Here is an 11314-nt window from a genome sequence, read left to right as displayed (position 1 = left end):
GCGCTCAGTCCGTTACAATTTATCGCAGTCGACACTGATGCAACAAAACATTTTAAGAAAAATAAGAAAACAAAACAAAATAAATAAGTCAACAAATAAATATCTCGCCCTACGACCCAAAAATGGCCCTTTGGCAAATTTTCAATATTGCAATCTATCAGACCCTTTAGTTCAAGTTTTTCACCAACATATTTAAAAAAGGAAGTCTTAAAGAAATCACCCATTTTACATTTAAATCTGTATGTTAGATATTCCATTGATATTAGCTCAAATATCAGTTTATACCACTCCACAACTGCTGGTGTTTTGTTTTTTTTTTGTTCTTTTTTCCACTAATATGTTCATTGGGTTTTCCTATTTTCACAAACACAATAAGGATAAAGGAAAAAGAGAAAAACAAACAAAAAAAAAACAAAAAACAACAACAACAACAACAACAACAAAAAACACTGGTACAGCTCAGGTAAAAAAAAAAAAAAAAATGTATATAGGAGGTCATAGGAAATAGTCCATAGTGCAGGGAAGTCACAGGATATATGAGGTAATGTCCTAATGGTAATTAAAGCGGCGGTGTGAGCCAGGTGCGTCTAAAAACAACGCCCCGCCTACTTTTACCTTAAACGTCCATTGCACGGAAATATGATTGGCACAGAGTTCCAGCTGCTTCAACGGTGAGACATGGCGGAGTTAGTAGGCTGAGAGAGAGAAACAGAGAAAGACAGAGGCTCTGGAAGAGTTTAAACACTTTCCAACATGTCGAAAGAAGTTGATTTAAGCACGTTAACGTCTTCGTAACGTGGTCGCAGCGGAGCTTAAAGAGGCAGACACGGTTTAAGGACGTTTAGCGGTGGTGAAAATGTGTTGTCATCTTGGTGCAGCAGTCAACAGCCGCCTTGGGCAACAAATATGGCTACTTCTTGTGTATCCTTCACTTCGGGTTGTCCCCGTCTGGAGAGCCGAGCGGCGGGGTAGTTTCGACAGGAGTAGCTCCGAAGTAAAGAAGTAAACGAGTTTAGTGTCCTCCTCCGAAGCTACTACCTTGTTGTTGTGGTTATTATGGAGCCCAAGCATAAAGAGTTGTTGGAGAAATGTTACCAGAACTTGGTGGAGTCGATCACAGACGCGGACCGAGTCGTGGATGTTTTGGCTCACTGCGGGACTGCTCTCAGCCAGGCTGAACGCTTCGAGCTGGGACACAACTGCTCCTCCAACTCGGAGAAAGTGGACCTCCTGCTGAAGATACTGATCAGTAAGGAGGACAGAGACCATTTCGCAGAGTTTTGCTCGGCCCTGGAGAAGACGCACCCTCACCTGCACTCTGTGCTGCTGCTGAACGGATCCACAGGACCAGTGGATCACACCACCGGTAAGAATAAAGCACCATAACTATATTAATGTATATATAGAGGTCCTTTGTATGAGCCTGTGGCTTCTTGACTTCTCCTGACACATTACTTGTTTTGTTTTTTTCATTGACTGGATTTTGTGCAGTTTTATATATGTGCAAATAAATAAATAAATAAATAAAAATAAATAAATACATATTTTTTTTTAAATATTATAATATTTATAATATTCTGACTAAACTTTGACATATACCAGCCTGTGATAATCCATCAACATTATGTTACTCTGATAATAACATGATCTAACTAACATTATTTTTATTTATTTATTTATTTGCAATTTGACATTTTTTTTTTTTTTTTTTAAGTGTAAAACTTGTGGTAAACAGTTGGAATGAAGTTGGCTAAAAAAAGTGTCATTATGTGCTGTCATTGAATTTTTAAAAAAAATATTATAATATTTATAATATTCTGACTAAACTTTGACATATACCAGCCTGTGATAATCCATCAACATTATGTTACTCTGATGATAACATGATCTAACTAACATTATTTTTATTTATTTATTTATTTGTATTTATTTATTTATTTGCAATTTGACATTTTTTTTTTTTTTTTTAAGTGTAAAACTTGTGGTAAACAGTTGGAATGAAGTTGGCTAAAAAAAGTATCATTATGTGCTGTCATTGAATTTTAAAAAAAAATATTATAATATTTATAATATTCTGACTAAACTTTGACATATACCAGCCTGTGATAATCCATCAACATTATGTTACTCTGATAATAACATGATCTAACTAACATTATTTTATTTATTTATTTGCACATAAATAAAACTGCACAAAATCCAGTCAATGAAAAAAAAAGACAAGTACTCTGGGCATGATCTAACTAACATTATTTTTATTTATTTAATTTTATTTATTTATTTATTTGCACATATATAAAACTGCCCAAAATCCAGTCAATGAAAAAAAAAAGACAAGTACTCTGGGCATGATCTAACTAACATTATTTTTATTTATTTATTTTTATTTATTTATTTATTTGCACATATATAAAACTGCCCAAAATCCAGTCAATGAAAAAAACAAAAACAAGTAATGTGTCAGTAGAGGTCAAGAAGCCACAGGCTTATACAAAGGACCCCTCACCCAACCCCAGGAGAAAAAAAAAACAATAACAAAAAAGGAAGAAAGATTTAAACTAACATAATTTTAAAAATACAACAAAAGTTAAACAACAACAAGAAGTACAAAAAATGTGCAGAAAAACCTAACCAAACAGTGGAAAACAATCCAATAAAAACAATGAAATACATACAAAAAACAGTACAGAAGAAAAGAAAAATATATCTAAACATATCAAAAGATAATGATCATTTTCTTTTAAATGTTCTAAGGATAACGAGCTCTTGATAACTTGTATTTTGGTGTTCCATATTTGTACACCACGATATCTGAGGGAGTAATGGTCATGTTTTTGTTTTGTAAAAAGGCAGGTGAAGATGATTAACCTGTCTAGTATTATGTGAATGAATTTGAGAATTAGATAAGGGGGTATTATTGACCATATGACAACTTGATGAAGGGCATGACTTTTCCTTTGCTCAGGAATAAATGGAGAGAGAGAAAAGAGAGAGAGAGAGAGAGAGAGAGAGAGAGAGCTGTACAATCATGTGACCTGATGCTTATTTACACTCACACTACTGTGCTTGTTTCCCTTTGCCATGTCACTAAAAAGCACAGCGCTGCTGCCAGCCCTTTGTGAAAGTATTAAATGGACCCTAAAAAAAGACTGAAATAATCAATGCAGTGACAGCAGGGCTGCCCTGAAGTTGTGAATCAATAACCCACTGTCACAGTCACAATGAATGAGTGAAGAATTCAATGAGTTGTTAATGCACACAGTGACTTACTTTAGTGAGAATATAGTGGAGAATGTTTCATTTGTGTCTTGGGACAAAACTAACTTATTTTCATTCATCGTATTCATTCATTGTATTAATTGGATAACTATTTAGTCTATAAAATGTTGACACATGCATTACAAATCCCAGAGATGTCTTAAAATTGCTAGTCTGGCTGCAAATATTTACTTATTTTCATTATTGATTAGTCTGCTCATAATTTTCTTTACAAGAGCTGCAACTGTTAATCGATTAGTCGTCAACTATTAAATTCATCTTCAACTAGTTTGAGTCATTTTTTAAGAAAAAAAATAAGTAAATTCTGATTTCAGCTTCTTAAATGTGAATGTTTTCTGGTTTCTTTACTCCTCTATGACAGTAAACTGAATATATTTGGACAAAACGAGACATTTGAGGACGTCATCTTGGGCTTTGTGAAACATTGATCCACATTTTTCACCATTTTCTGCCATTTTATAGACCAAACAACTAATCTATTAATCGAGAAAATAATCAACAGATTAATCGACAATGAAAATAATCTTTAGTTGCAGGGCTATTCTTTACGATTTAATCGATTACTAATGAAAATAGTAAAAAAAGTGTCCATCAAAATATCAAGTTGACTTTTTCAAATGGTTTCGTTTGTCCAACCAAGAGCCCAAAACAAAGATACTTAGTTAGCTATCACATTAGACAGAGAAAATCTATACAATTGAGAAGCTGGATGAGGGAACGTTTGGCATTTTTGCTTGGAAAAATAGTTGGTGATATTAATTTTCTATTGATTGATCAATTGACTAAACATTTCCCCTCTAATGTCTTGTTTTGTCCCAGCAACAGTCCAAAATGCTGAGACAAAACAGAGAAAAAAAAGCATCACATACTCACATACACAGAGATCAACAAGCTTTTCTTTCAATTCTTATTGTAGTGTGATATAAAATGATCTGATGAGTTAAAGAAATAGCTATATTACACATTGGCATTAGAGTTAATGCTCTAAAATACACACATATTCCACCTTTGTGTCTTTTCATTTCAGCCTAATCCAATATACTGGATATTTTCTTTGTTAACATATAAACAAACATCTTGTAGATGATACACACCTCAGCCTCCTGTCTGATTCTTTTCGGATGTATGTACACTTATCTGTAGTTCATTCAGAGTAATATGATTGAATTTTGTCCTGTTTGCTCACAAAAATATACCACCTTTTCCCACTTAGTGATGAGTACCTTTTTAAAATATGCTTTTCTTCCTCACAGCTAAATACGCTTGCTGTTTTCATGATCATCAAATTCAGCGTGAGCCAAACCGGTCATGATTTATGTCCCAAAACTTGCATATATAGGTAATATTCAGCAGCAGTAGTGCATACACACAAGTACACGGTCCTTGCTCAGCACCTCTACTGCACCTTTGCATTTCAAAAGCAATATTTGCATAGTTACTTTTGTACAGCTATGGCGTCATACTCGGTGAGCTGAATGGTGAGGTGTTAATTATGCATTTATTCTGTCCTCATTATTTATGAGAGAACTGAAGCTGCAGTCTATTTCTCTAAGCTTTTCCGTTTTTGTGCTGCATTTCACAATCCTGCAGCGAGTCTAAAACCTGAGTAGTGATAGGCTTCCTGCTGCTGTGTAAGAGGGTTGTTGTACACATGAACATGTTTTGGGCTGGTCTCCGTAGTCTGCGGCTCCCTGTTGGTAGTCACACAGGACACAAAATGGGCTGAGCTGCCTTTTGCTACTGGGCAGACTGGTTCCTCCACTGCACAGCCAAAAGAAGGGCCTTTCCCCAGGAATACAGTAGCTTGTTACAGCCGACGCTTTTTAAAATAATGTGCACCGTCAGCAGCCTGATCCAGCTTCTCCCCAGAATCCCAGAGAGCTAGACCATCCTTGAAATCAAAATGTTAATGAGCGAGAGCTTCGTTTGTTAGTTAACCCCCAGCAGGTTCTCTAAAATCAAATGTCAACAACTAAATGTAGCCTATTGAAATGATCATGGAGTTGAAGGTTTTCACTGTGGTGTGAATATGATGCATGCACAGTACTTAAAAAGGTGTGTATCCCAAAGGGCTTGTTTGTTATTAATAACAAAGCTACTCTATAGTTTTATATATAACCATAGCTTCGGGCCTAGAGACCTTTTGTTTACAGATTGTTCTAACCTTTTCTCGAAGAACAATAACATGACGGCAGCATAATCATCAGGGTGTGTATCGTGGCTGACGTGTTCACTTGGCTTTGCTGTGCCGCGGCGGTGAAATAAGACTGGATGTCACAGGTAGTAGGAGAGTTCAAATTTCTTTTATACATGAAAAGTCTACAGCCACGCTAGCGACTCTGAAGTTGGGATGTTCATGTCAAAGAAATCCAAACTGTTCAATAGATAAACCAGCGTTGAAATTTTGACTTGATAATGGCGCTGGTTGAAAAGGGGTCAGAGGGTCATCAAAGTTCACAATGTCTGCACCAAATTGCTTGGTAATTGTTGAGACATTTCACTCTGAACCTCAAAGATTCATTCTTTCGTTTCATGGCGATACAATAGTTAAATGGGACGTCCAATTTTACACATCAAAGTCTGTTTTCAGGTCTCGTCGAGCACTACTGCATATGTGAAAACAGTTGTATAAAACCTTTTTGTGGGTCCAGAGGGAGCTGCATGAAATCTGACAAATTGCCTCACAGACTCCTCTTTAAAACGTTACAGTAGGAAAAGCACCGGTGTAAATGATGGCTGAATTATGTGCACTGTAAATTGTGCATGCTGGCTCACTGTCACACTATCATGTGTTATGGGTGATTTATGCTCGCAGGGTCACGAGTGTCCACACCAATCGGACACAGCCCTTCGCGGGGGATACGTGCGGCAGGTTTTCGCCTGTCCGTGCACATCCAAATTTTTCTAGTCTGGTATATTTATAGTGTATTCCAATATATTCTTTATATTGTGTATACTATAGATATTATCTCTAGTGTTGATATGTATATTTTGTGTATATTATCTATTCTTGTGCAATGCCAATGCCAATTTGGGATCAATAAAGTACATCTATGTATCTATCTAAAAGGAGAACTTTAACGAGCTTTGAGAATGTTGCTTCGACGTGAGAAGAAACCCGCACAGAGTATAAAAGATCCAAAAGTTTCCTCGTCACGATTCCACGTCAGCTCATGTCCGTGCTTCCATACTTTGCAGAAAGCATAACGGAAGCTTTACTGGGACTTTTGAATAGAATGGTAATATTATTAATAACACCGGTACTTTTCCTGCTATGACAAGTCAAAATGTCTGCTTTGAAAAAGGTCTATTTCTAGAGCTGTCCTCAACCAAAGAAATCCTTAGTCGACTAACACTCGACTAATCGATTAGTTGATTTAATGGACAGATCTGTAAAACTGAGTTTCTCTACAAAGAATCACACAAAATCATCACTTTAAATCTGTTGTTTACCAGAGATGTGCTCATAAGTTTCTTGGAAATAAGTCATTCAGCATGAAAAAGCATAAATAATGACTAATTGACAAAAGAAATCTTCTAGTCAACTAAGACCAAAACGACCGATTAGTTGACTAAGAGGGGGCAGCCCTATCTGCTTCATTCACAACAGTAAATAATTTATTTGCACATGTTACTTGGTCCGATTTTCACTGCATCTGAACATCAACAAATTGACATAACTACACAAATTTAACATGCTGATGCTTGTTTATCTTTGCTTGAATGTGCAGAAAATTTCCACTTTCAATGGTCAGGGCCCCCAGGATGAATTCACAGATTCACAGACACTTTTGGAGCTGTTGGATCAATAAGAAACAAGTGTTTGAGCTTTTAAACCCAAATTACATTCAACCTATTGTAGAGCTGTCAGATCCGAGAAGAACATAAACCAATTTTCATGGAAAAGGTGCAGTATTTTGAGTGTTTCTCATTCATTATCAGTGGAGCCGAGTACCAGATGTGATTTTTAGATGATATCAGCACTCAGTGTTGCTGCTCCTGTTTTCAGCTTTAAGACAAATGTCTTAACGTAGTTCAGAATATGCACCAAGTTTGCTGTGACTTTTAGAAAAGAGATCAACCTAAGTGAGATCCTTGAGTGGTGAGGGTCAGACCGCAGCGAGGTCTGCGTCACATGACTTCCACATGGGCAGAAAAGTGAGCGAGCTATGACACAGTGAACCTTGCCCATTGAGACACTCTCTGCTCAAACAGAGTCATGGGAAACTTAAGCTAGGGCGAGAACAAAGAGAGCTTGATCCATGGGATGCCACGGTTCCTGAGGCACATCACTCTTTTTTTTTTTTTTTTTTTTCTTCTTTCAGTGCTTTGCTGGGAAAAAGAGGGGTGAGCCATGTTAGCTGGGCTCCTTCCAGTCTTAATCAAACTCATAGTCTCCTTTAGCTAGTGGGAACTCAGCCAGCCAGGGATTGATTTAGAGTACTGGGACGTGGGTAAATAGAATCGTTTGTCATGCTCCCGTCTCCCAGTCGAGCGCTAGACTTTACATCAGGGGTGGAAGTTGCTGATTTAACCAAACTATAAGCTGCTGCTGCTGCTGCTGCTCATCCCACGGCCGAGTTACAGCTCAGTAAAATGTGCACTGCTAGCTGTTTGATCAAGACTTGCGCAGTCTGTTAAACATCTCAAGCATCATTAAAATTCCTTTTTTTTCTGACCCACTTAAAGGTGGAAATGTGTGGAGGTGGTTATTAGATTCACATTAGAGGAAAAGAGTTAACAGTCGGGAGTAGTGTCGAAACAATTCAACCTGCAAATCATCAATAGACTACAATTTTGACAATCTGTTCATTGTTTAGGCCAATCGAACATGTTAAACATTCTGGTTTCACCCAGGGTTATTGTAGTAAACTAAAACTGAAACTAAAGCAAAAATAAGCAGTGAAAAATAATGTTGTAAACTGAAACAAAATAAAAAAACCTATATATTTTAAGAAAAACTAAGCTGAAATGATATTGCCTGGGAAAAAAACTAATAAAAAATAGAATTAACCTAAATTTATTTAAGTTTTAGTTTTTTTTTTTATATCTCTACAGAAAAAAGGAGACGGCATGAATTTCCGTTAACTCTCGTAACATTAAACCACCGAAATTGAACAGACTTGACATTCCAGGAGATGGCGCTATGCTGCAATTGCTTCACTAAAGTAGCGCAAAGATTAAACATTATGGCCATTCCTACACAGTTCCCCAAACCTGTATTTTATATGTACTGTATATGTAGCTACCAGTGGTCAACCTCCAGGTCTGAAAAGTGAAGCCAATGCTGAAGTGCCTTAAACTTGCATTCTTTCTCACAGCCAGCAGGGGGCGACTCCTCTGGTTGCAAAAAGAAGTCTGATTGTATAGAAGTCTATGAGAAAATGACCCTACTTCTCACTTGATTTATTACCTCAGTAAACATTGTAAACATGAGTTTATGGTCTCAATTGCTAGTTTCAAATCTTCTTTAATACAGCATGATGTTCATTTAGTAAATTATGGTCCCATTTAGAGTAAAATAGATGATAAAGCAGGGGATGCTTTAGGGCGGGGCTACCTTGTGATTGACATTTCGCTATCACGGCGCTGTTCGGTCTGGGAGTTGTTCATGTTTACGTCTTACAGCTTTAACCTTTTCACAGTGTGTTTTGAGTTCATGAAAGTTAATTAGAACCTTAAAAAATGTCTTATTCAGTGTTCGGTTGTACTTGGCTCCACCCTCTCGTGTCACTTCTGGTTGCAAATAACCAAATGGCGACGGCCAAAATGCCGAACACAAGGCTTCAAAACGGCAGTCCACAAACCAATGGATGACCTCACAGTGACTACGTCCACTTCTTATATACAGTCTATGGTAGCTACATACTTCTGAGACGTTATATCTGGCCCTAATAAAAACAAACTAAAACTATTGTAAAACTAAATGTATATAAACTTTCTGAAAAACTTAAACTAAACCAAACTAAAATTAAATCGAAAAGTCAAAACTACAATAAAAAACTATTATAACCTTGGTTTCACCTACTTTTATTTGAGTATTATCTATTTATTGGACACAAATTTTATTTGAAGACTTCACCTTCTGATGGACAATTTTTACTGACATTTTATAGATCATTATTGAATTTGTGTGTTTTGAAAATTTCAAACTATGGCCCAATTTGATACAGGATATTTGAGACTTTAATACATCTGATAATGATACATCAGTCAGTAGTCATTCTTTTACATGAACACTTAACATAAACGTTTTGATAAGGTTTTCTTCAAAATGTTTTTGAAGAATTGTGGCCATGATATGTCCTGAGTGCCATCAAAATGATATGAAAGATGCTATAAACACTAGCTCTGTCCTCGTCTAATACTCACACGATTTTGTCGACTAATCGATTAGTTGATTTAATCGACATATCTGTAAAACTGAGGTTCTCCACAAAGAATCACACAAAAGCACCACTGTAAATCTTGTGTTTACCAGAGATGTGCTCATAAGTTTCTTGGAAATAAGTCATTCAGCATGACAAAGCATAAAAAATGACTAATCGACTAAAGAAATCGTAGTTGACAGAGGGGGCAGCCCTAGCAAACACATACAAATTCTGCATGTAGTGGCCTTTAATTGATTAATCGAAAAAATAACCAATAGTTTTACCAATAATGAAAACAATTTCAGATTCTTTTCAGGAAATCATTTTACTTTTTTTTCCAAATAACACCATCTCCTCCATAATACTTCCAGTGTTGTACTGAGGCTTCCTTTCTGTACAGTTAATTATGAATCACTGTAGGCTATAAAAGAAGGGGCTTTCACAGGGGGGGCTGTGTGATGTTGTCAGAGGAGATAAAAGGAGAAGCTCTGAGGCTGCAGCCTCTTTGGGGCCCTGGCTAGTCAGTATTCAAGCTCCCTGCCCAACTGATAATTAGCCACACTCTGCTGTCAGCCCACAGGCCCGTCATCCCCAAGTCGGGGAAAGTCCCACCTTATTATGCCTCCAGCTGGCCTTTTTTTCAGTAAAGGCCCCTGAATGTAACCCAAGCTGCACGGCCTTGATGTACCATACAATGCTGGAGATAATCATCGGACTATAATGCAGACATGGTTGAGTACACTCACAACTGACTTTAATGTTTTGTTCTCCTCGCAGGGTCCACTTACAGCATCTTGTCCACCATGCCGTCGGACTCGGAAAGCAGCAGCTCTCTCAGCAGCTTAGGTGAGTGTGGCGCTCGTGGTGGTGGTGTTCAGGTGTAGAAATGACAAAAATTAAAATCATTATATTCGTTTGTTCTGATGTTTTCTCAGAAAATACATGTCAAATAATAGCCAGTGGTTGCTGCCTGTTAGACTCTGAGCACATGCAAGTGATTACACAGATGTGAGAAGGATTTAGAAAACCTCTACCCCCCAAACACACACACGCACGCACACACACACACACACACACATACACACACATACACACACACAAACAGACCTGTTTCATTTAGTCATTCTACTAGGGAGAGAGGATTTGACTGGTCGGTGCCACCGAAAAGGAAACAGTGCTTTGATTTGTATCAGTGGGGGGATTTCTGAGGTTAATGAGTACAACAGTGAGGTAGATAAATAATGAAGTAGAATATTAAACTGATTTTGGCTGCAAAAATATGTGAGCAATGATTAAAAATGATACAGTAAGATGAAGGTGAAGGCGTTTTCTTGTAATGAATGCGTAGACGTTTGCTCCAGTAGCTACAACAAAGAGCTCTTGCTTATGATTTGTTAATATTTACACTAAAGTAAGTCTGAGACTCTTGCCAGTAAGCGAGTCTTTCGTCCATGCTTTCATTCTGTCTTTCTAGTCTGCACGTTTTTGGTAAAAAGTTTAAAAAAAAATAGAAGAACGCGGACTAGAGTTTTGTTAAAACTAATTGAAAATCAAAAAAATATTATAACCTTGGCTTGAGTGAGCATTTAAAAGAAACCGATGGAGCTGCACTAATAATGCCCCCCCATCATTTGAGCTCTGTGAAACAGCACATGCCACCAGTG

General features: G+C 37.1%; 1 protein-coding gene across 3 annotated transcripts in view; it reads left to right on the top strand.

Moving 5' to 3' along the window:
* Positions 1-633: 633 nt before the first annotated feature.
* The window catches only part of LOC119479421 (disks large homolog 5-like), a 38376-nt gene continuing 27695 nt past the window's right edge, over positions 634-11314 (top strand). For 2 of the 3 annotated variants that reach the window (XM_037755000.1, XM_037754999.1), the window contains exons 1-2: positions 634-1366; positions 10428-10496. In XM_037755000.1, the coding sequence (XP_037610928.1) occupies positions 1057-1366; positions 10428-10496 (379 nt within the window). In that variant the 5' untranslated portion in view covers positions 634-1056. The remainder of the gene's footprint in view (positions 1367-10427; positions 10497-11314) is intronic. The other variant, XM_037755001.1, reaches the window with a different exon arrangement.

Source organism: Sebastes umbrosus, chromosome 20 (genome assembly GCF_015220745.1).
Source record: "Sebastes umbrosus isolate fSebUmb1 chromosome 20, fSebUmb1.pri, whole genome shotgun sequence".
In the NCBI taxonomy this organism is placed as follows: Eukaryota; Metazoa; Chordata; class Actinopteri; order Perciformes; family Sebastidae; genus Sebastes; species Sebastes umbrosus.
This window is presented reverse-complemented; position numbering and strand designations above follow the sequence as displayed.